The 25,992-nt window shown below is 44.4% G+C and overlaps 2 protein-coding genes across 2 annotated transcripts; one reads left to right on the plus strand and one right to left on the minus strand.

Annotated features, from left to right (window-relative positions):
* The first annotated feature begins 4,679 nt into the window (after positions 1–4,679).
* On the plus strand, positions 4,680–13,852 carry LOC132763477 (sigma intracellular receptor 2). The gene is made up of 3 exons (XM_060756969.2): positions 4,680–4,870; positions 9,632–9,776; positions 12,933–13,852. The coding sequence occupies exons 1-3, from the start codon at positions 4,757–4,759 to the stop codon at positions 13,181–13,183; spliced, it is 510 nt and encodes a 169-aa protein (XP_060612952.2). The 5' UTR covers positions 4,680–4,756; the 3' UTR covers positions 13,184–13,852.
* Positions 13,853–16,254: 2,402 nt separating this feature from the next.
* IFT20 (intraflagellar transport 20) lies at positions 16,255–23,322 on the minus strand. The gene is made up of 5 exons (XM_060757735.2): positions 23,260–23,322; positions 19,449–19,587; positions 18,924–19,009; positions 18,689–18,792; positions 16,255–16,765 (listed from the first exon to the last, which is right to left on the minus strand). The coding sequence occupies exons 2-5, from the start codon at positions 19,573–19,575 to the stop codon at positions 16,684–16,686; spliced, it is 399 nt and encodes a 132-aa protein (XP_060613718.1). The 5' UTR covers positions 19,576–19,587; positions 23,260–23,322; the 3' UTR covers positions 16,255–16,683.
* Between the last annotated feature and the right edge of the window lie 2,670 nt (positions 23,323–25,992).

The following is a 25,992-nucleotide window of genomic DNA, read 5'->3' on the forward strand; positions in this document are numbered from 1 at the left end:
AGCCCTCCCAACAAAGAGCCATCCTGCCATAGATATAGATAGATAGATATGATTCACACACACAGAGAGAGATAGTATCATAGATTTTAAAGGGACCCCTAAAGAAGGACTATGATATATTGCATGTTCCATACAAGGAAAACCAGACAATCTCCACATCAACACCGACATAGAAACAACAAGGAATACTGTTTACCCACAAGCATAAAGGAATTAGATGTATTAGAAACCATTCCTTTATTTTCCAGATCACCAGACTGGATCACAGCAACGCATGGCAGGGGACGGCTAGTACATAAGTAAAAAAAGGTAAAGGTTTCCCCCTGACATTAAGTCCAGTTGTGTCTGACTCTGGGGGTTGGTGCTCATCTCCATCCGGGGAACAGGGTGAGCTCCTGCTGTTAACCCCAGCTTCCACACTGTTCCACACTCAGCATGCATACTCAGCAGCAGAGTAGCCAAGCGCAAGGGCAGATGTCTTCACTGTGTCTGGTTGTGATCCCCAGGTTGTGCCAGTCAGCTTTCATATGATATTGTTTCTAGCACTCACTTTTTGCTTGATATTCAGGCAGTGCTTCTTATAGGTCAGAGTACAGTCCAGAGTGACTCCCAGGTATTTGCGTGTGCTGCAATGCTCCAGTGGGATTCCTTCCCAGGTCATCCTCAGAGCTCGGGGTGCTTGTCTGTTCTTAAGGTAAAAAGCACATGTCTGTGTTTTAGATGGGTTACGAATCAGCTGTTTTTCCTTGTAATAGGCAGTAAGAGCACCTAGAGCTTCGGAGAGCTTCTGTTCAACCATCTCAAAGCGCCCTGCTTGAGCAGTGATGGCCCGATCATCACCATAGATGAAGCTTTCTGTCCCTTCTGGCAGTGGTTGGTAATTTGTGTAGATGTTGAACATTGATGGGGCAAGCACACTCCCCTGAGGCAGGCCGTTCTTTTGTTTCCACCATCTGCTTCTCTGACCCTGGAACTCAACAAAAAAGCTCCTGTTTTGTAGCAGGTTTCCTATTTATTATGATCCACACAGTCAAAGGCTTTAGAATAGTCAATAAAACAGAGATATATGTTTTTCCGAAACTCCCTGATGATTACCTGGGAAGGAATCCCACAGGAGCATTGCAGCACACCCAAGTACCTGGGAGTCACTCTGGTCCGTGCTCTGACTTGCAAGAAGCACTGCTTGACTATCAAGCAAAAAGTGGGTGCTAGAAATAATATCCAAAAGCTGACTGACACAACCTGGGCATGCGGCAGGCTCAGGTTGCATTGTAGTAGGTAATCTGCAGTTTGCTCTTCTCCACACTCACATGTTGTTGCTTGTCTTCTTAAGATGGAAAGCACATGTCTGCATTTTAGATGGATTAGGAATCAGCTGGTTTTCCCCGTAATAGGCAGGAAGAGCACTTTGAAATGGTTCTGTTCAACCATTTCAAAGCCCCCTGCTTGAGTGGTGATGGCATGATCATCAGCATAGATCAAACTCTCTGTCCTTTCTGCCAGTGGCTGATCATTTGTGTGGGGCGTAACATCGCACATAACTGAATACGTGATGCCACACCACATATGTAGTTTTCTGTCGCTACTTTAATACCTGGGACGTATTGTTTCTGTCCTTTTACAGGTGCCTTTCTTCTTGACTCAGTGAGGGGAAAAAGAATTTCCTTTCTAAATCCCTTTACTGCCTTGTATTACTGCAGTTTCCCTTTTAAATTGGCTGGGGCTTTCTTGTGAGCTGTTAAACCTTTGTGCTATATATCACAGGCTTGAGACACTCCGGTAAGCAACCAAGTAACAAAGTTTATTTATAGCTTCTGGTTCCAATGCTTTACGGTTACGTTTGTGTCTCTCTAACCGAGGTTCCTAACTGCTCCCACTTTTTTTAACTAACAAACTCTAACTGCTTCTTTCAAACTTGACTCCACCCCTTTAGAACATTCAGTTCTGTAAGTGACCTTTTCAAATCCTGGCATACTCTTATCTGCATACAACCAATCGGCTTCACATATGCAAATTAATCCTGCCTTCACTGTTGCTACCCTATTTGAGCCTATTCTTCCCTTTCAGCCATATTGCAACCTAGAGCTACACACCAAAAATACAACATAGATCATAAAATTCACTACAATTTGTGTCAATGTTAAATATTGATGGAGCAAGCACGCTCCCATAAGGCACACTGTTCTTCCATTTTTGCCATCTGTTTCTCTGACCCTGGAATTCAACGAAACTTACACACTTATGTGTTTGTGTGTATATGTATATATGTAAGCTTGTTCTGCAAAGGCTCCTGCATGGCTTGGTGGATCTGGACCAAACGTGATGCACATAACCTTTGTTGTTCAACTTAAAATACTGATGGGGTTTGAAGTTAAAATTCACCCCATTCAGAGCCAGAGCCACCAAAAAACATAGGTATATATGTGTGCCAGTGGTTTTCAACCTTTGGTCCTCCAGATGTTTTGGACTTCAGCTCCCACAATTCCTAACAGCTGGTAAACTGGGATTTCTGAGAGTTGAAGTCCAAAACACCCAGAGAACCAAAGGTTGAGAACCATTGATAAATGCAGTGCTCAGATGCAACCACCAAAGGGCAGTAGATAGATACAAAGGCTACCTCAAAGAAGGCCAGAGTATTGCTGTGGAAATGTTCTATGGAGAGAGCCAGGTAAAGATCGAAGTGAGCTGGAGAAGGGAGAAAGCAGCCCTTAAGATGATAGAACTTGGGTAATAATTCAGTCCTCAAAAGTGAAATGCGTCTACATCTGTCACTTCCTATCAACATCCATGATTTTGGCTACCAAACCTGCCTTGGACTTCTTAACGTGAGAGTGTGGTCTTGGGCAAGTGGGTGGAGAGTGGTTGCAAGATTTGAACCAATCTTGCAAAGGAAACCTCGTGATTGGGTCACTAGAAATTGGAAACAACTTGAATGGCATAGAAGGAACAACAGCATGAGCAAAGAAGAAGAAATATTATAAATTACTAGCCGTCCCCTGCCACACGTTGCTGTGGCCCAGTCTGTGTATATGTGTTTTGTGTGTGTATATATTTGTGCATATATGTGTGTGTGTGTGTATGTATAAATGTGGATATATTTGTGTTTATATATATACATGCATATTGTGTATATGTGTGCTTGTCTATATGCATATTTGTGTATATGTGTGTGCATGTGTATATGTATGTATGTGTGCATGTTCATATGTGTTGTTGTTCATTCGTTCAGTCGTCTCCGACTCTTCGTGACTCCATGGACCAGCCCACGCCATATGTATATGTATATGTATATGTGTGTAAATATGTATACTATATATGTAGGGAGTCCCCAGTGGCGCAGTGGGTTAAACCACTGAGATGCTGAGCTTGATGACCGAAAGGTTGCAGGTTCGAATCCGGGGAGCGGCATGAGCTTCCTCTGTCAGCCCCAGCTTCGGCCAACCTAGCAGTTCAAAAACATCCAAATGTGAGTAGCAAGCGTTTACAAATAGAGTAGCGAATATAGGAAATCGAATGACCTGACAATGGAATTGGACAATGCTTGAGAATAATGAGATGCTGATGATGTTGTTTTTATTGCTTTTGTGATGTCTTATACTGTTTAATGTTTTTTATCTATTATGTTTTATGTATACTGATTTCTTGGAAACCGCCTTGAGTTGCCAATTGGCTGAGGAAGGCGGTATACAAATACAGTAAATAAATAAATAGATCAATAGGTACTGCTCCGGTGGGAAGGTAACGCCGCTCCGTGCAGTCATGCTGGCCACATGACCTTGGAGGTGTCTATGGACAACGCCGGCTCTTCGGCTTAGAAATGGAGATGAGCACCAACCCCCGGAGTCGTACACGACTGGGCTCAATGTTAGGGGACAACCTTTACCTATGTATATATGTGTGTATGTATGTGTATATGTGTATATTTGTGTCTGTTTGTGCATATATGTGTGTGTGAATGTGTATATATATATATATGAATGTATTTGTATATGTATATATGGTGTATTTTGGGGTTTTTTAAGTCTGTTCCGCTGGCATTGTTTGTGTGTGTGTGTGTGTGTTTAGGGGTGAAGGACACTCGTTGGACTGTTAGGTGCATTTTGTCCAAATTTCATGTCAGTTCGTCCAGTGGTTTTTGAGTTCTGTTGAGCCCATAAAAGAACATTAAACTTTTGTATTGTCGAAGGCTTTCATGGCTGGAATCACTGGGTTGTTGTAAGGTTTTTTGGGCTATATGGCCATATTCTAGAGGCATTCTCTCCTGATGTTTCGCCTACATCCTCAGAGGTAGTGACCTCACTACCCCTGAGGATGCTTGCCATAGATGCAGGCGAAACGTCAGGAGAGAATGCCTCTAGAACATGGCCATATAGCCCGAAAAAACCTACAACGACCCATTATATTTTTATTTATATAGATTATTAAGCGGCTCAGCAATGAAATGTAAAATCCACAATATGTAATTATTAAGATAAAATTAAACATACCATTTGATTAAATCACTTTAAAATACATATAGGAAGGGTGCATACATGTTTGGGGAAGGGAACACTGCAACAGAAGAGTTGTAGAATGATTGACTGTTTCACAGTGTTTACTTTGAAGTGAGTGGAATTTTGAAAAGGAATTCCAAAGAGGGGCTGGGCCCTTTAAGAGGTGGGCGGGGCTTAAGGGATGAAGCCCCGCCCACCCCGGAAGAGCCAGTGGGAGCTGGAGGAGAGTGGTCTGCTCTGGCTGCAGAAGTCCTTCCCTTGCCATGGCTGCCACGAGGTTCCTGGAGTGGCTCTTCTTCTTCTATTTCTTCACCCACATCCCCATCACTTTGCTGGTGGATCTGCAGCCTCTTCTCCCTGGATTTTATCCTCCCCAAGTAAGTCATTCCCAAAGGAAAAAAAATGTTTTAAAAGAAATCTAGGAGTGCATTCACACTGTAGAATAAATGCACTTTGATACCTGGGTTGCTGTGAGTTTTCCAAGCTGTCTGGCCATGTTCCAGAAGCACTCTCTCCTGACGTTTCGCCTACATCTATGGCAGGTATCCTCAGGTTGTGAGGTCTGTTGGGACACCTTGATTAGCACTGAATGGCAGCCAGGATTTTAAAAACTCTAAAATCAGGACAGTAAATAAATAACAACACTCAAAAAACAGAAAAGAATTAATCAGGGCCTGCTAATACCTCCCAACAAAGGATTCCCCCAGGCAGGAAGCAGCCAGGTTTTGAAGCTGCAAAGCTATTCAGTGTGACCAATTGCAACAATTGTCTCAAGCAGAGTAGAGTTCTTTCTCCCACCCTGGGCATTATTCCACCGATATATTAACCCCATTTTCCTAGTTTCCAACAGACTTCACAACCTCTGAGGATGCCTGCCATAGATGTGGGTGAAATGTCAGGAGAGAATGCTTCTCGAACTTGGCCAGGCAGCCCGGGAAACTCACAGCAACCCAGTGAGCCTTCAACAACACACTTTGATAAGCTTTGAACTTGTCCAGCGGAGGGCAACTAAAACGATCAAGGGTCTGGAGAACAAGCCCTATGAGGAGCAGCTTAAAGAGCTGGACATACTTAGCCTGAGGAAGAGACGGCTGAGAGGAGACATGATAGCCATGTATAAATACGTGAGAGGAAGTCATAGGGAGGAGATAGCACGCTTGTTTTCTGCTGCCCTGAAGACTAGGACTCAATGGAGCCATGGCTTCTAACTACAGGAAAGGAGATTCCACCTGAACATTAGGAAGAACTTCCTGACTGTGAGAGCTGTTCAGCAGTGGAACTCTCTGCTTCGGAGTGTTGTAGAGGCTCCTTCTTTGGAAGCTTTTATAAAGAGGCTGTTTGGCCATCTGTTGGGGGTGCTTTGAATGCAATTTTCCTGCTTCTTGGCAGAATGGGGGTTGGACTGGATGGCCCATGAGGTCTCTTCCAACTCTATGATTCTATGAACTTCCTGGGAGAGCTGTTCAGCAGTGGAACTCTCTGCTCCGGAGTGTGGTGGAGGCTCCTTCTTTGGAAACTTTTAAACAGAGGCTGGATGGCCATCTGTTGAGTTTGATTTTCCTGCTTCTTGGCAGAATGGGGTTGGACTGGATGGCCGATGAGGTCTCTTCCAACTCTAGGATTCTATGAACTACCATGGCGCAAAGTTCCTCCCCAAACTACAACTCTCACCATTCCATAGCTTTGAACCATGGCAGTTTAAGTGGTGCCAAACTGCATCAATTCCACAGTGTAGATGCGCCCTGGGGCATGCAGACCCAAAAGCATACGTGGAAATAATGCAAGGTATTTATATGTGAATTTAAACTGTTGGTTGACCCCTATAAATAGTTAGAGACTGGTTCTCTCTGCCCAGCACAATCCTATTGAACTGAGCATGAAAACCAACTGGTTTTTTTGCATCGTTTCCTCATTGCCCCTTATGTTGACCTGCCATAGTTCTTCTTATCACATGTCACCAAGGCCATAGATTTTCTAAAGAAAGACCTCTGACCCTGGGCGGTTAATATTTTACCATTACGAACAAATTCCCAGCTCGATACAGAAAGAATTCATCCTTATCAGGAGGAAAAGAACAGCAGGAGGAATGGTTGGGGTCACATCGGATCCAACATCAAAAGAAAATGAGGCAAAGCTATATGTGGCGCAGTTGGCGCACCAGTTTGAACTGCGCTGAATCCAGAAGGACCCCCAGACTGCGGACGTGTGTCCACAGGGGGAGTGCAACCCCATCGAGCGCAGGTTGCCACCCGATACTCCAATCGTAACGCACCATAGAGTTGGAAGAGACCTCATGAGCCATCCAATCCAACCCATTCTGCCAAGAAGCCGGAAAATTGCATTGAAAGCACCCCCGACAGATGGCCATCCAGCCTCTGCTTAAAAGCCTCCAAAGAAGGAGCCTCTGCCACACTCCGATGACACGATTACAACAATCTTGGACAGCAATGGCTTCCAAAGTGACCCATTTCAGGTGGAATCAGGTGTCAAACAAGGATGTGTTATTGCCCCAACCTTATTTTCCATCTTCATCACTATGATACATCATCTTGTTGATGAGAAGCTTCCCACCGGAGTGGAAATCATGTATTGGATAGGTGGCAAGCCATTCAACCTCAGCAGATTGAAAGCCAAAACCAAGGTCACAACAACGTCTGTTATAGAACTCCAATATGCTAACTGGAAGTCAGCTGTGACCAGCAGTGCTGGGGAATTTGAAGAGGCACAAATGGAGAATGAAAGGGAGAAACGCGCCAAGAGGAAGATGTGACAAGGCAACCCTGACTGGGATTGCCTTCCACCTGGAAGGCAACACCCTCACTGTGGAAGAACATGAGGATCAAGAATAGGACTCCACAGTCACCTATGGACCCACCACCAAGTCACTACATTTGGAAGGCCATCGTAGAATCATAGAGTTGTAAGAGACCTCATGGGCCATCCAGTCCAACCCCCTGCCAAGAAGCAGGAAAATTGCATTCAAAGCACCCCCGACAGATGGCCATCCAGCCTCTGTTTAAAAGCTTCCAAAGAAGGAGCTTCCGCCACACTCTGGGGCAGAGAGTTCCACTGCTGAACGGCTCTCACAGTCAGGAAGTTCTTCCTCATGTTCAGGAATCTCCTTTCTTGTAGTTTGAAGCCATTGCTCTATGTCCTAGTCTCCAGGGCAGCAGAAAACAAGCCTGCTCCCTCCTCCCTGTGACTTCCTCTCATGTATTTATACATGTCTATCATGTCTCCCCTCAGCTTTCTCTTCTTCAGGCTAAACATGCCCAGCTCTTTAAGCCGCTCCTCATAGGGCTTGTTCTCCAGACCCTTGATCATTTGAGTTGCCCTCCTCTGGACACATTCCAGCTTGTCAACATCTCCCTTCAACTGTGGTGCCCAGAACTGGACACAATATTCCAGGTGTGGTCTAACCAAGGCAGAATAGAGCATGGGGAGCATGACTTCTCTGGATCTAGACACTATAGAGGCCCAAATCCCATTGGCTTTTTTTGCCTCCGCATCACATTGTTGGCTCATGTTAACTTGTTGCCCATGAGGACTCCAAGATGTTTTTCACACGTCCTTCTCTCGAGCCAGGCATCGTTCCCCATTCTGTATCTTTGCCTTTAATTTTTCTGCCTAAGTGGAGTGTCTTCCGTTTGTCCCTGTTGAACTTCATTTTGTTAGTTTTGGCCAATCATCTCTCTCATCTGTGAAGGTCGTTTTGAATTCTGATCCTATCTTCTGGAGTACTGGCTATCCCTCCCCATTTGGTATTGTCTGCAAACTTGATGATCATGCCTTCTCAGCCTTCGTCTAAGTCATTTATAAAGATGTTGAACAGGACGGAACCCTGCAGTAGTACGTACTGTGGTTACATCCCCAATAGACTACTGCAGCACGCTTTACATAGGGCTGCCTTTGAAGACTGTTCAGAAGCTACAATGGGTGGCAGCCAGATTGCTCACCAGAGCAGCATATAGGGAACATACCACCTCCCTGTTACATGAGCAACACTGGCTGCCAGTCTGCTACTGAGCACAATTAGGTCTAAACAGTTCTGGCCCAGCTTATCTGTCCAAATATCTCCCTCTATGAATCACCACGGAGTTTAAGATCATCTGGGGAGGCCCTGCTCTCAGTCCCTCCTCCCTCGCAGGCACGATTGGCGGAGACGAGAGACAGGACCTTCTCAGTGGTGGCCCCTCAGCTGTGGAACTTCCCAGGGATATTAGATCAAACCCATCCCTCCTGACCTTCCTCAAGAGAGTGAAAATGTGGCTTTTAGAGAGCTTGTGAAATAGTTATTTATTAATTGACAGTATTTATATTCCGCCCTTCTCACCCCGCAGGGGACTCAGGGCAGATTACAATGTACATATACATGGCAAACATTCAGTGCCATAGACACACAACATATATAGACAGACACAGAGGCTACTTAACATTCCAGCTTTTCGATGAGGGTATTCTGACCACCGGGGGAGCTGTTGCTTCACCGTCCATTTGTGACACTGATGGAGTACTTTCTCATTCTTTGCAGGCTTGCTGGAGATTGTTATGGCATCGTAAATTAGTTAAATTAGACTCCCCACGTAGGCAGTACCTAAATTTCCTACTTCACAGATGCAACTGTCTTTCGGGCTGCAAAGGTCGACAGCAAGCTACACAAATTTATTTACAGTATTTATATTCTGTCCTTCTCACCCCGCAGGGGACTCAGGGCGGATTACCATGTACATATACATGGCAAACATTCAATGCCATAGACACACAACATCTATAGACAGACACAGAGGCTACTTAACATTCCAGCTTTTTGATGAGGGTATTCTGACCACTAGGGGAGCTGTTGCTTCACCGTCCATTTGTCACACAGATGGAGTACGTCCTCATTCTTTGCAGGCTTGCTGGAGATTGTTATGACATTGTAAATTAGTCGAATCGTTGCCGGTACGTAAAGCCGCCTTGAGTCCCCTCCGGGGTGAGAACGGCGGGGCAGAAATGCTGCAAATAAATAAATAAATAAATAATACTTTCTTAGATGCGGTCCCTATGAGGAGCGGCTTAAAGAGCTGGGCGGAGTCATATCATATGTGCGATTAACCTTTAAAAAAATTAAATTACTGGATTCTTTTTTTCTTCTCCAGTTGACAGATGTGTTAACCTCCTTCACGGCTGCCTTTAAAGATCCCCTGATGGCGGACCCTCCTCCCTGGTTCAAGGTGTTCATTTACCTGGAAGCCTTTTTACACCTGCCTTTCTTCCCTATAGCAGTCTACGCATTCTGGAAAGGTAAACATTTAAAGTTTTAACTATTGCATCTGGCCCAGCCATAGTTTTTTAAATTCTTCTGTGTTCTTGTCCATGTCTGGATTATACTAATTGGATTGTTTATTTTGCTTATTGCTTGTTGTTTTTATTATTGTTTATTGTTTTATCGATGTGTTGTTGGGCTTGGCCTCATGTAAGCCGCTCCGAGTCCCTTGCGGAGATGGTGGCGGGGTAAAAATAAAGTTTTATTATTATTTATTTATTAAGCAAGAATGTGGGAAGAGAAGTGGGGTATCAACACTGCATCCTGTCGGATCCCCAAAATCTGGAGGAAAGCAAGAGTCATCGCCATCTTGAAGCCAGGCAAAGACCGTAATGATCCAAAAAGCTACAGACCAATCTCCCTGTTGTGCCGTCTTTACAAAGTTCTGTAGAGACTTATTTTGCATAGAATTATGGAAAAAATAGATCCATGTCTGATTCCACAGCAAGCTGGCTTCAGGAAAGGCAAAAGCTGCACATCGCAAGTGCTGAACCTGACCCAGCACACAGAAGATGGCTTTGAAAGGCAGCAGATCACAGGCGCTGTCTTCATAGACCTGTCAGCAGCCTATGATACTGTGAACCACCGCCTCCTCCTGAGAAAAATGTATAATATCACAAAGGACGACCACCTCACCCGCCTCATAGGAAACCTGCTACAAAACAGGAGCTTTTTTGTTGAGTTCCAGGGCCAGAGAAGCAGATGGCGGAAACAGAAGAACGGCCTGCCTCAGGGGAGCGTGCTTGCTCCATCCATGTTCAACATCTACACAAATGACCAGCCACTGCCAGAAGGGACAGAGAGTTTCATCTATGCTGATGACTATGCCATCACCGCTCAAACAGGGAGCTTTGAGATGGTTGAACAGAAGCTCTAGGTGCTCTTACTGCCTATTACAGGGAAAACCAACTGATCCCTAATCCATCTAAAACACAGACATGTGCTTTTCACCTTAAGAACAGACAAGTATCCCGAGCTCTGAGGATGACCTGGGAAGGAACCCCACTGGAGCATTGCAGCGCACCCAAATACCTGGGAGTCACTCTGGACCGTGCCCTGACCTACAAGAAGCACTGCCTGAACATCAAGCAAAACGTGGGTGCTAGAAACAATATCATACGAAAGCTGACTGGCACAACCTGGGGATCACAACCAGACACAGTGAAGACATCTGCCCTTTCACTATGCTACTCTGCTGCTGAGTATGCATGCCCAGTGTGGAACACATCTCACCACGCTAAAATAGTGGATGTGGCTCTTAATGAGACATGCCGTATTATCACGGGGTGTCTGCGCCCTACACCACTGGAGAAATTACTCTGCTTAGCCAGTATTGCACCACCTGACATCTGCTGGGAAGTAGCAGCCAATAGTGAAAGGACCAAGGCAGAGACATCTCCAGCTCATCCCTTGTTTGGGTATCAGCCAGCACATCAACGACTTAAATCTAGAAATAGTTTTCTAAGATCTACAGACATACTCACTGCAACACCTCAGCAAGCGAGAGTCCAAAAGTGGCAGGCTCAAACCCAGAACCTCAATCCGTGGGTGATACCAGATGAGAGACTCCCTCCTGGGCACACAGAAGACTGGGTGACTTGGAAGGCGCTGATTCCCATGGAATCCATGGGAAATGCAAAGATACAGAATGGGGGATGCCTGGCTCGAGAGCAGTATGTGTGAAAAAGATCTTGGGGTCCTTGTGGACAACAAGTTAAACATGAGCCAACAATGTGATGTGGCGGCAAAAAAAGCCAACGAGATTTGGGCCTCTATAGTGTCTAGATCCAGAGAAGTCATGCTCCCCATGCTCTATTCTACCTTGTTTAGACCACACCTGGAATATTGTGTCCAATTCAGGGCACCACAATTGAAGAGAGATATTGACAAGCTGGAATGTGTCCAGAGGAGGGCGACTAAAGTGATCAAGGGTCTGAAGAACAAGCCCTATGAGGAGCGGCTTAAAGAGCTGGGCATGTTTGGTCTGAAGAAAAGAAGTTTGAGAAGAGACATGATAATAATAATAATAATAATAATTATTATTATTATTATTATTATTATTATTATTATTATGTGTCCAATTTTGGGCACCACAATCGAAGAGAGAGCTTGACAAGCTAGATTGTGTCCAGAGGAGGGCAACTCAAATGATCAAGGGTCTGGAGAACAAGCCCTATGAGGAGTGGCTTAAAGAGCTGGGCATGTTTAGCCTGAAGAAGAGAAGGCTGAGAAGAGATATGATGATGATGATGATAATAATGTGTCCGATTTTGGGCACCACAATTGAAGAGAGACATTGGCAAGCTGGAATGTTTCCAGAGGAGTGCGACTCAAATGATCAAGGGTCTGCAGAACAATCCCTATGAGGAATGGCTTAAAGAGCTGGGCATGTTTAGTCTGAAGAGGAGAAGGCTGAGAAGAGACATGATAATAATAATGCCTCGGAGTGTGGTGGAGGCTCCTTCTTTGGAAGCTTTTAAACAGAGGCTGGATGGCCATCTGTTGGGGGTGCTTTGAATGCAATTTTCCTGCTTCTTGGCAGAATGGGGTTGGACTGGATGGCCCAGGAGGTCTCTTCCAACTTTATGATTCCTAGAATCATATAGTTGGAAGAGACCTCATGGGCCATCCAGTTCAACCCCCTGCCAAGAAGCAGGAATATTGCATTCAAAGCACCCCTGACAGATGGCCATCCAGCCTCTGTAAAAAACACAACTGCGACTTGAGCTCAGACCCTGGCTTATATAGGTTAAACGGGAATGACTCACTACCAGAACAATGAGCCACTAATTGCTGCCCTGCAACTGTCAATCACTGCTGGCTAAAATAATTTAGCCTCACCTCGCCTCTCAAACACTCCCAGCAGCTAATTTTAAACACTCACTTAGATTCCTAGTGCCCTCTAAGACAAGGCTTACGTGAAGCAGAAGGGAACAAAATGGCTTCTTGCTTCCTCAACTTCTGTGGGAGCACAACTTCTATGATTCCCTCCTGACGTTTCACACACATCTACAGCAGGCATCCTCAGAATTTGTGACGTTGTAATAATTTGTGACTGTTTTACTTGTCAGAGCTCTCCAAATGGATATGAGGATGTTTGAGGCAATCTTTCTCCCGTTCTGCCTTTTCTCCAGGTAACTGCAGGTGGATCCGGACCCCGGCCATCATCTACGCCAGCCACGTGGCCACCACCGTGACAGCCATCTTGTCGCACTTCCTGTTTGGTGACTTCTCCAAGTCCCAGCCTCCTGGCCCCGAGACACTCTACGAGCGCTTGTCCCTGTCCTCCTTTTATCTCCCCTACTTGCTGGTCCCGCTCCTGCTCCTTTTTACCATGTTGCTCAGCCCTTCGTACAACCAGGTGGAAAAAAGGAAAAAGAAATAATAACGGGGCAGGGGGCGGTCAACAAAAGAATGGATTTTTTCAGGACTAGAAAATAGATATTAATATTATTGTGTCATATCAGAAGCATTGCATACATGAGTAAAAATAGGTAAAGGTTTCCCTCTGACATTAAGTCCAGTCGTGTCCGACTCTGGAGCGTGGTGCTCATATCCATTTCTAAGTTGAAGAGCTGGCGTTGTCCGTAGACACCTCCAAGATCATGTGGCCAGCATCACTACATGGAGAGCCATTACCTTCCCGCTGGAGCGGTACCTATTGATCTACCCACATTTGCATGTTTTTGAACTGCTAGGTTGGCAGAAGCTGGGGCTGACAGCGGGAGCTCACTCCGCTCACCAGATTCGAACCTGCAGCTCAGTGGTTTAACCCACTGCGCCACGGGGGGCTCCTTGAAATCATACCTAATACCAAACCCTATATTTTGACTATATTTGGGGTGGAAGCATACCATAGAATCACACTGAAGGACTAAGGAAGACTCACAAACACTTCCTGGGTAGGGATATTTTTGGGAGCGTAAGTGGGTAAGGGGACTGTATTTCCAATAATGGCTAGATATTTCTAATTTACATCTTTTAACACCTCATTTAATTTTCTGGTTCCTCATGTGTAATGGAAATAACTGGATTAAAAAAAATGGAAACTAAATTGAAATTGTGTTTTCGAAAGATTTAATGGCGGGAATCGCTGGGTTGCTGCGAGTTTTCCGTGCTGTCCGGCCATGTTCCAGAAGCATTCTCCCCTGAATGTTCTCCTAAATCAAAATTATCAGTGTGTGGAAAAGCAGAACTGTTTTGGGTTTGCATGGGATTTAGGATTATTGGTTTGCTGTGACTTGAGTGCATTGAAAAACAGTTGAGGGGAAGAGAAGAAAGGAAAAGAAAGGGAGGTAGGGGAGGAAAGAAAAAGGAGGGAAGGAAGGAATTAAAAGGAAAGGAAAAGTATTGAGGGGAGGGAAAGAAAGAAAAAGAAGGGAAGAGAAAGGAAGGAAAAATAAAAAGGGATGAAGGGAAGTAAGAAAAGAAAGGGAGGTAGAGGAGGAAAGAAAAAGGAGGGAAGGAAGGAATTAAAGGAAAGGAAAAGTATTGAGGGGAAGGAAAGAAAGAAAAAGAAGCGAAGAGAAAGGAAGGAAAAATAAAAAGGGATGAAGGGAAGTAAGAAAAGAAAGGGAGGTAGGGGAGGAAAGAAAAAGGAGAGAAGGAAGGAATTAAAGGAAAGGAAAAGTATTGAGGGGAGGGAAAGAAAGAAAAAGAAGCGAAGAGAAAGGAAGGAAAAATAAAAAAGGGATGAAGGGAAGTAATAAAAAGAAAGGAAGGTCGGGGAAGAAAGAAAAAGGAGGGAAGGGAGGAATTAAAAGGAAAGGAAAAGTATTGAGGGGAAGGAAAGAAAGAAAAAGAAAGGAAGAGAAAGGAAGGAAGGAAACATAAAAAGGGATTAAGAGAAGTAAGAAATAGAAAGGGAGGCCGGGGAAGAAAGAAAAAGGGGAGAAGGGAGGAATTAAAAGGAAAGGAAAAGTATGATCTGATACTTCATCTTGTTGATGGGAAGCTTCCCACTGAAGTGGAAATAATCGATCGGACACAGAGGCAGCCCTAGGTAATTTTCAACAGTAAGCAAACAGTATTTTGGCGCCCCCCTGCAACCAGTCATTGATATATATTTTCTGTTCGTTGTGGGAGTTCTGTGTGCCATATTTGGTTCAATTCCATCATTGGTGGAGTTCAGAATGCTCTTTGATTGTAGGTGAACTATACATCCCAGTAACTACACTTGCCGCACTTGCTCCCTTGCCTGGCCCGCTTTGGGTCCGGAGGCGTGCCTGAAGACCCCGGCGTGTGCACCAAAAGTCACCTCTTCTCCTGACTTTCTTCTCAGCCATTGGGACCGAGAGAGAGAGAGAGAGAGAGAGAGAGGTGGAGATGCCCACCTTTCCTGAAGGTAGGCGCAAAAACAAAGGAGGGAGCGGAGGTGGGAGATACCTCCAGCCGGAGGGGCTCTCTTTCTCTCTCTCTTGGTCCCAATGGCTGAAGAGAAAGTCAGGAGAAGAGGCGACTTTTGGTGCGCACGCTGGGGTCTTCAGACATGCCTCCAGACCCGAAGCGGGCCAGGCGCAGCAGCTCCGCTCCTTGGCCCACCCGCGGATTGGGGAGAGGAGAGGAGGCGGGTGGAGCGCCGGGGGATCGGGAAAGGGAGCTGGTCATGGGGAAGGGATCGAATGCGGAGAACGATTGAGCGCCGGCTCTGCTCGTGCACCCGGTGGCCGGGTGGAGCAGGAATGAGAGAGGCTCAAGGGCCCGGCCCTTGGGAAGAGGATCACCCAGCAGCAAGGTTAAGAAAGCCGAGGCTCCCCCCGGACTGCTAGGGCTGTTGTGAGCTGAGGGGGCGCTCCTCAAGTGGCGGTCAAGGGGCATTTACAGAGGTGCCTCTGCGCCCCTGGCAAAAAAAAGTGTTCTGCGACCGCTTGCTTTGCGTATTGGATGAGCCGCCCCTGATCGGACAAATGGCAAGCTATTTAACCTCAGCAGACTGAAAGCCAAAACCAAGATCACAACAACATCTGGTATAGAACTCCAGTATGCTGATGATAACGTATTCTATGCACATTCAGAAGAAGACCTACAAAACACTTTTGCGGAAGCATACGAGAAGCTCGGCCTTTCATTAAACATCAAGAAAAACAAAGTGCTCTTCCAGTAGTCACCAACCTTCTCATCTGCAATGCCAGAAATACAGCTCAGTGGTGTAACATTAAAAAATGTTGACCCTTTCCATTCACTTGGCAGGCACCTCTCCACAAAAGTCAACACTGACACTGAAATACAACACCGCCTGAGCTCTGCGAGTGCAGCATTTTTCCAAATGAAGGTGGGAGTGCTTGAGGATCGGGACATTTGTAGGGAGACCAAGGTGTTTGTCTAGTCACCTACGGACAGTCATCTACGTATCCACCGCCAACACACTACACTTGGAAGGCCATGATCCTCCAACTAGGAGGGATTGCCTAACGAATGGATATAATCAGGAATGGAAGCAAGGAGTTTCGAAAAAATATTTATTACCTGATTTTTTTTTTTTGGAAAGCATTGTTTAATAATCTTTAAAAAGTAGGGAAAGGGGAGGTGTATAAATACAGAACAGTCTGGTGGTTGGTTCAAAACATTGCCATGTGGTGCTGGACATTTTTTAAAAAATATTAGAAAATATATTAAGTGCATCCGTCCACACCTCAGTCAATCGTATCAATTCTACAGCAAGAACCGAGCTCGAAACCAGCTTTGCTCAAACACCGAAGTCCCGGAGATGGTTAAGGCTGGGGAGAGTCCAACATCAAGAGGGGATCCATTCAGGTTCACTTTTCGGCCTGCTGGGAAGTGACTTTGGTCCAGTTCTGTGCAATGTTTGGAAGCTGGCCATTGCTAAATGCTTGGTCTTCTGGAATGGCTTAAGGCCTCCCAGTCTGTTTTGTGCCGCCAGTCTCTTTATTTCTGGAAAATGAACTGGTCGATGAATTCGTTTTGGTCCGCTTCTATTTTGCACAGCGTTTCATACTCGACTCGGTACCTGGAAAGAAGGAAAGGCAAAGGTAAACAAAAGGAGGTTGGATGCAAGTTTTCCATTGTGGATCCAATGGGGCATCCTGTCCTAAATCAAAATATATGTGTTGTCGAAGGCTTTCATGGCCGGAATCAATGGGTTGCTGTGCGTTTGTATGGCTAGATTCCAGAAGCATTTTCTCCTGACATTTCGCCCACATCTGCCATAGATGTGGGCGAAATGTCAGGAGAGAATGCTTCTGGTTAACGAAACTATTGGAGATCAAAAATATGGATAGGCTTACCTTTCTTATGTCAAGGAATAAACAAAGAAACAAATTGGGGGAAAAGTCATTGCTTCAAATAAAGAAATAAGAAGATTTTGATTTAGTAAAGAAGAATTAGGTAAATGAATAAAATAAAAAGCCAAGATGAGAGGGGAAGAAGAAAGTAGGAACAAGAAGTCGGAAAGGGAGAAGAAGAAAGAAAGATAAAGAAATTGACCTCTAGAAGATACCAGGAAGTCAAAACCATTTCCTGTCTTTTTTATATTATTATTATTATTATTATTATTGGTTTTTTCCTCTCTTTTCTTTTTCTTCTTTTCCTATCTATCTATCTATCTATCTATCATGCTTTTGAAGACACAGACCTTTTAATTTAACACTTTTAATATTTTTTTCTTTTTCTTTCTTTTCTTAATTGTAAATTAAATTTCTAATAATGACTATTTATAAAAAAAGAAAAGAAAAATATATCTTGCAGCAATGTGTTGTCGAAGGCTTTCATGGCCGGCATCAATGGGTTGCTGTGAGTTTTCCGGGCTGTATGGCCATCTTCCAGAAGCATTCTCTCCTGACGTTTCGCCCACATCTGAGAATGCCTAATAGATGTGGGTGAAATGTCAGGAGAGAATGTTTCTGGAACATGGCCATACAGCCCAGAAAACTCACAGCAACCTATCTTTGAGCGCATTTATCCCCATTCACTGCCCAAGTTTATAACGAGTAGCACTTCAAACAAACTGGAATGTGTCCAGGAGGTCTGGAGAACAAGCCCTATGAGGAGCGGCTTAAAGAGCTGGGCATGTGTGGCCTGAAGAAGAGAAGGCTGAGAGGAGACATAATAGCCATGTATCAATACGTAAGAGGAAGTCATAGGGAGGAGGGAGCAAGCTTGTTTTCTGCTGCTTTGGAGACTAGGACGCAATGGAGGAATGACTTCTAACTAAAAGAAAAGGAGATTCCATCTGATCTAATGTCCTTAGGGAGGGTGTTCCATAGCCAAGGGGCCACCACTGAGAAGGCCCTGTCTCTCGTCCCCGCCAAATGTACTTGTGATGAAGGTGGGATTGAGAGCAAGGCCTCCCTGGACGATCTTAAAGTCCTAGATGGTTCACAAGGGGAGATGCATTCGGACAGGTAAATTGGAACAGAACCATTTAGGGCTTTATAGGCTAAAGCCAGCACTTTGAATTGTGCCCGGCAGCAGACTGGCAGCCAGTGGAGCTGGCGCAACAGAGGAGTTGTATGCTCCCTGAGTGCCGCTCCAGTAAGCAATCTGGCTGCCGTCCGTTGGACCATTTGAAGCTTCTGAACAGTCTTCAAAGGCAACCCCACGTAGAACGCATTGCAGTAGTCTATACGGGATGTAACCAGAGCGTGGACTACCATGGCTAAGTCAGGCTTCCCAAGGTACGGGCGCAGCTGACGCACAAGTTTTAACTGTGAATGCTCCCCTGATCACCGACGAAATTTGTGGTTCCAAGCTCAGCGATGAATCCAGGATTATACCCAAGCTGCGAACCCGTGTCTTCAGGGGGAGTGTAACCCCATCCAACTTATATGTGTTCTGATGGTCTTTGGCAACCCCTCTGAAACCCCCTCGTGACCCCCTTCCAGGGTCCTGATCCCCGGGTTGAGAAATGCTGGGTTAGAGGATCTCTCTCTACCTTTCAAGCTGTGTAGTCTTCTCCGCTATTAGTGCCTGGAGCTGCTGCTGCTGAGCCTCCCTTTGCTTTGCGATGGACTTCAGCAAGTTGCGGGCACCAATGGCCTACGGAAAACAGGGAAAGAGGTATGGTTGGGTGCATTTGGTTTCGGCAATTCCCTTTTTCTGCTGCAAAGTACCAAAGAACCCAATCAATACGGAGCACCCTTGGCAGCCACTGAACAGCAATACATTACCTTAATTTTCTCATTTTCGGTTGTTTTCGCAAGCTGGTCGACGAGCTCAATGAGGCTGCCCACTATTTTCTTGAATTCCCCAATCTCTGTTCAACGAGAAACAAAATCACCAGTTGAATAAAATATACTTCTGTCCAACACGGTCAGGAAAGAGGGTAAGGCAGAAAGTATTTATTTATTTACGACATTTATATGCCACCCTTCTCACCCCGAAGGGGACTCAGAGTGGCTTACAAGATATATACCATGACCAGGCCTGAAGCCAGATCGTTTATTTTTCGTTGATGTGATTTATATTAATTGTTTTGTATTGATTGTTTTTGTTATTGCGTTTGTTTACTGATGTACTGTGGGCTTGGCCTCATGTAAGCCGCACCGAGTCCCTTGGGGAGATGGTAGCGGGCTACAAATAAATTATTATTATTATTATTATTATTATTATTATTATTATTATAGGAACAGAAAACAGAGCTTCTAGGGCCAGGTCCACCCCCCTCGACCTTCCATTGTGGATCTGCCACTTACTGTCAACAAATATTTTGCACTCCTCTTTCAGCTCCACCGTTTGCTGGGACACTTCCGGGTCTAAAACCCGCAGCTTGTTCAGCTCATCGAAGTGAAGCCCGGCTTCCCCCAGGATGTCTTTCGCCATCTTTTTCGTCTCCTGCAACAGAATAATATCACAAATATACGTTATTTAAAGAGGGAGGGAGGTAGTGTTTTTTGTTCAGGGAACAGGCTCTTCGCTTTAATTCAAGACGAGAATAGATGTTGTATTTTCTTGGGGGTTCTTTCTTTCCTTCTCCCTGTCCCTCTTACACCTTCTTCCTCTCTCTTTTCCTCCTTATTTCTCCTCCTTTGTACACCTTCCTCGCTATCTTCTTTCCTTCCTTCCTTCCTTCCTTCCTTCCTTCCTTCCTTCCTTCCTTCCTTTCCTTCCTTTTTCTTCCAATCATGAACAACTTAAAATACAGGTGGGGTTTCAGGAGGATCAACAAGGATGGTGGGAGTTGTAGTTCACTTGCATTTGGGGAGCTGTATGAACCGCACTGCCAATTATTATTATTAGAAATGCAACAAGGTGAGTACACAGCAAACAAGGTCTCTGTGCTGGCTGTTGTGCTGGATCACACATCGGACACTTCCCAAGTGCCTAGGACTGTGTGATGTAATATAATAATAATAATAATAATAATTATTATTATTATTATTAATAATAATAATATTTATTTATACCCTGCCACCATCTCCCCAAGGGGACTCGGGGCGGCTTACATGAGGCCAAGCCCAACACTACATCAATAAAACAACAAAGCAATAAGCAAATAAAACAATACAATTAATATAACTTACATATAAACAATAACACACATAATTTAATAACACAGAGAATTTAAAATGGTGAATAATGCGTGCAGAGCCCAGTAAGGTGGCCTTCTGCAGCTGGCATATGAAATTTTGTCAGCGCAGATTATGTTTAAGTGCAAGCCAAGGTCTGTAGGCACTGCACCCAGTGTGCCAGTCACCACTGTGACCACCTTTAATAATAATAATAATAATAATAATAATAATAATTATTATTATTATTATTATTATGAACTGGACACACGCAGAGCCGGATGATTTGGAAAGAAAAACAAGAAAGCTGATGACAATCCACTCCTCATGACACCCGCGTAGTGATGTTGACAGATTTTACCTGCCCAGAAAATCAGGAGGCAGAGAGAGGGCTTCTGCAAGGGAAACAAATAGTAGAAGAAGAGAAACACACACTGGCAGATGATGTGAAAGGCAGTCAAGAACCAACATTGAGGAAAGTTAGTAGTAAACTGCTTCAAGTGCAAAAGACAAAGAGGGAATACTGTAAAAACACAATCCAGAGCAGAAGAGAAAACTGGCAAAAGAAGGCTCTCCATGCACAATTCCTGGCATAAATTGAGAGCCAAATTGACAAAGTAAAATCATGGCTGTGGCTCACAAATGGAACTCTGAAAAAGGAGACAAAGGAGGGCCTGATTCTGGCAGCCCAAGAACAAGCCGTTAGAACCAAAGCCATCAAAGCCAGAATTGAAAAGTTGACGACAGATCCCAAGTGTAGACTCTGCAAGGAAGCAGATGGAACAATCGATCCCATCCTCAGCTGCTGCAAGATCACGCAGATAGACTACAAGCAGAGGAACAACACCGTTGCTCAGATGATCCATTGGAACTTGTGCCACAAACACCATCTTCCTGTGACAAAGAACTGGTGGGATCACAAGCCGGAAAAAGTTACAGAGAATGAACACATCAAACGCCTCTGGGACTTCTGGATTCAGACAGACAGAGTTTTGGAGCATAATACTCCTGACTTCACGATCATGTTAAAAAACAAAGTATGGATTGTCGATGTTGCAATCCCAGGCGACAGCAGGATTGAAGGGAAACAACTGGAAAAGCTGATACGATATTAAGATTTAAAGATCGAACTGCAAAGACTCTGGCACAAGCCAGTCAAGGTGGTCCCAGTTGTGATCGGCACACTGGGTGCAGTGCCTAAAGACCTTGGCCTGCACTTAAACACAATCGGCGCTGACAAAATTACCATCTGCTATCTGCAGACGGCCACCTTACTGGGATCTACACGCATTATTCACCGATACATCACACAGTCCTAGACACTTGGGAAGTGCCCGACGTGTGATCCAATTCAACAATTACAATATACCTTGTAATATACTTACAAGGTATATATTACATATTGTATGTAATATATACCTTGTAAGCCGCTCTGAGTCTGCTGTGGACTCATCTTGTTGTGTTTCAAATAATGATGATGATGATGACGATGATGATAATAACCAGACATCACGATTGTGGAAAAGAAAATGTTATTGATGTCGCCATACCAGGTGACAGTCGCATTGAGGAAAAACAACACGAAAAATTCAGCCACTATCAAGACCTCAAAATCAAACTGCAAAGGCTCTGGCATAAACCAGTACAGGTGGTCCCAGTGGTCATTGGCGCACTGGGTGCCATGCCAAAAGATCTCAGCAGGCACCCAGTGCGCCGATGACCACTGGGACCACCTGGAGTGGTTTATGCCAGAGCCTTTGCAGTTCGATTTTGAGGTCTTGATAGCGACAAAATCACGATCTGTCAACTGCAAAAGGCCACCTGACTTGGATCTGCGCGCATCATTTGAAAATACATCACACAGTCCTAGATGCGTGGGAAGTGTTTGGTTTGTGATTTTGTGATACGAAATCCAGCACATATATCTCATTTGCTGTGACATACTGTGGTTTGGTGTCAGTATAATAATAATAATAATTCATACCCCACCTTAATAATAATAATTTATAATTTATTATTATCTTTATTTATACCCCACCTTTCTCCCCATGGGAGAAATGTTATAATGTAATGCAATGTAATAATAATATGATATTATAATTATATATTTATATTACATCATCATCATTTAATAACTTATTAATCGCCCTCCATCCGAGAATGCTCCATTCTAATATTACTAATAATATTACGATATAGTGGTATGGTGCAATATAGCAATGTTCAATGCTGATATTGTACTATGCTAATAATATAATATATTGTATGTATGTATATATATACATATATATCTTATAAGCCAATCTGAGTCCCCTTCGGGGTGAGAAGGGCGGCATATAAATGTCGTAAATAAATAAATAAATAAATGGATCTGGGTTGAAGTTGGCCCACATTCACACCTGGAACAACTTTAAAAACTGGCAAGAATTGATAGAGGACGATGGGAATTGGAGTCGATTCAAACCTGTCATGGTCACCCATAATAGATCTGGACCAAACTTGGTACGCATGCCCTCCTTTACCCAACATAATGGGTTCTTCCCTACAGTGAGTGCCTACTGCCCTCAATAGGGATGTCAGACTGCATCACCCATCATCCCCAGATGCCCTTGTGCCTTGGGAAAGGTAGAATTGAGCTTTGTGGCCTCCCTTTCCCAGAATAAATGGATCCTTCTCTATAGAGGAGGGGTTCCTAACCTTTGGTCCTCTAGGCCTTTTGGACTTCAGCTCCCACAATTCCTAACAGCTGCTAAGTTGGCTAGGATACCTGGGAGTTGAAGTCCAAAACACCTGGAGGGCCCAAGGTTGGGAACCCCTGCTCTATAGAGACATTGGACTGCACCACCCATCAGCCCAGACCCCTAGAGCCTTGGGAAAGGCTGGAATGGGCTTTGTGATCTCCTGTTCAAAGCCTGGATGGGTCCTTCCCGGCAACCAAGGCCTCTTGTATTCAATTGGGGGCTTTGGACTGCACCCTCCACCATCCCCAGGCTCTTACCTGCCCTCCAGGCCCCCTCCCCGCGCTGCCACGGCGACAGCATCAGCCCCGCCCCATTGGAACGTACCATTCGTCCAATGGGGGGAGGAGACAGAGAATCCAAAGGAGCGCTTTGCATTGTGGGAAGTGTAGTTCCCATTGGAAGAGTCCAAATCAGAAAGAAGGGGAAGGGGGATCGAGAGGCCCCCTTTGTCCCAATGAATCATAGAATCATAGAATCAAAGAGTTGGAAGAGACCTCATGGGCCATCCAGTCCAACCCCCTGCCAAGAAGCAGGAATATTGCATTCAAATCACCCCTGACAAATGGCCATCCAGCCTCTGCTTAAAAGCTTCCAATGAAGGAGCCTCCACCACACTCCGGGGCAGAGAGTTCCACTGCTGAACGGCTCTCACAGTCAGGAAGTTTTTCCTAATGTTCAGATGAAGCTTTGGAGTAGAAGTGCACAGGATTTTTCCTATAATAATAATAATAATAATAATAAATTAATAATAATGGGTTGTTGTAGGTTTTTCAGGCTGTCTGGCCATGTTCCAGAAGCATTCCCTCCTGACGTTTCGCCCACTTTTATGGTAGGCATCCTCAGAGGTTGTGAGGTCTGGGTTGTTGTAGGTTTTTTCGGGTCTAGAGGCATACTCTCCTGACGTTTCGCCTCAATCTATGGCAGGCCTATTGGAACTAGGAAAAAGGGCTTATATATCTGTGGAATGACCAGGGTGGGACAAAGGACTCTTGTCTGCTGGAGCTAGGTGTGAATGTTTCAACTGACCACCTTGATTAGCATATAATGGCCTGACAGTGCCTGGGGGAATCTTTTGTTGAGAGGTGATTAAATGTCCTTGTTCGTTTCCTCTCTGTTGTTGTGCTGTTGTAATTTTAGAGTTTTTTTTAATACTAGTAGCCAGATTTTGTTCATTTTCATTGTTTCCTCCTTTCTGATGAAATTGTCCACATGCTTGTGTATTTCAATGGCTTCTGTGTGTAATCTGACATGGTGGTTGTGAGAGTGGTCCAGCATTTCTGTGCTCTGTTTCACCATTGCCTCACCACCAGCTACTTTCAGTGGGACAATGAGTTCTATGAACAGAAAGATGGAGTAGCTATGGGGAGCCCCCATAGCTAATTTGTACATGGAACACTTTGGAAAACAAGCCCTGAAAACAGCAACAAAAAAGCCCACTATATTGAGACCCTATATTCAAGGGTCTGGAGAACAAGCCCTATGAGGAGCGGCTTAAGGAGCTGGGCATGTTTAGCCTGAAGAAGAGAAGGCTGAGAGGAGATATGATAGCCATGTATAAATATGTGAGAGGAAGCCACAGGGAGGAGGGAGCAAACTTGTTTTCTGCTTCCTTGGAGACTAGGATGCGGAACAATGGCTTCAAACTACAAGAGAGGAGATTCCATCTGAACATGAGGAAGACCTTCCTGACTGTGAGAGCCGTTCAGCAGTGGAACTCTCTGCCCCGGAGTGTGGTGGAGGCTCCTTCTTTGGAAGCTTTTAAACAGACGCTGGATGGCCATCTGTCAGGGGTGATTTGAATGCAATATTCCTGCTTCTTGGCAGAATGGGGGTTGGACTGGATGGCCCATGAGGGCTCTTCCCACTCTTTGATTCTATGATTCTATGACTCCCCCCTGGGCACACAGAGGACTGGGCGACTTGGAAGGCGCTGAACAGACTGCGCTCTGGCACCACAAGATGCAGAGCCAATCTTAAGAAATGGGGCTACAAAGTGGAATCCACGACATGCGAGTGCGGAGAAGAGCAAACCACTGACCACCTGCTGCAATGCACCCTGAACCCTGCTGCATGCACAATGGAGGACCTTCTTGCAGCAACACCAGAGGCACTCCAAGTGGCCAGATACTGGTCAAAGGACATTTAATCAACTACCAAGTTTGCAAAATTTGGGTTTTTTTTATCTGTTTGTTTGTTTTGTTCTGTTAGAAATGTAATACAATGGTACGGTTGCTGATGACACAATAAATAAATAAAAAACCTCTCAACAAAAGATTCTCCCAGGCACTAAGAAGCCACACCTAAAAACTGTCAGGCCTTCAAATGCTAATCAAGCTGGCCAATGGCAACATTCACACTTGCCTCCAACAGACAAAAGTTCTTTCTCCCACCCTGGACATCATTCCACAGATATATAAACCCATTTTTCCTAGTTTCCAACAGCCCTCACAACCTCTGAGGATGCCTACCATAGATGTGAGCGAAACGTCAGGAGAGAATGCTTCTGGAACATGGTCAGACATCCCGAAAAACCTACAACAACCCAGTGATTCCGGCTATGAAAGCCTTCGACAACACATTATTATTATTATTATTATTATTATTATTATTAATATGAAACATAATAAAATAAGTATATAAATATAATATAAAAATAAATATATAAATTATATATATATATATATATATATAATATGAAACATTAAAAAATAAAAATCATACAATAAATATGAAACATAATAAAAATACATTCCATTATTGCTTTGAAAAATTTTAAGAAATAATAATGAAGCCCTTTGGTATAATTTTCCATTAAAATATTGTAAAACCATTAAAATATTGTAAAAGTATTGTATTTCCCATTCAAATATTGTAAAATATTTGAGGATCCCTCAAAGACATCAAAGTGTCTGTGCGTATTTTTCGTGCTTTTAAATATATATATATAACATGTCTTTATTAATGTTTGAAAAGAAAAGCAGAGGGCCGAT

This window comes from Anolis sagrei, chromosome 11 (assembly GCF_037176765.1).
Source record: "Anolis sagrei isolate rAnoSag1 chromosome 11, rAnoSag1.mat, whole genome shotgun sequence".
Taxonomy (NCBI): domain Eukaryota; kingdom Metazoa; phylum Chordata; class Lepidosauria; order Squamata; family Dactyloidae; genus Anolis; species Anolis sagrei.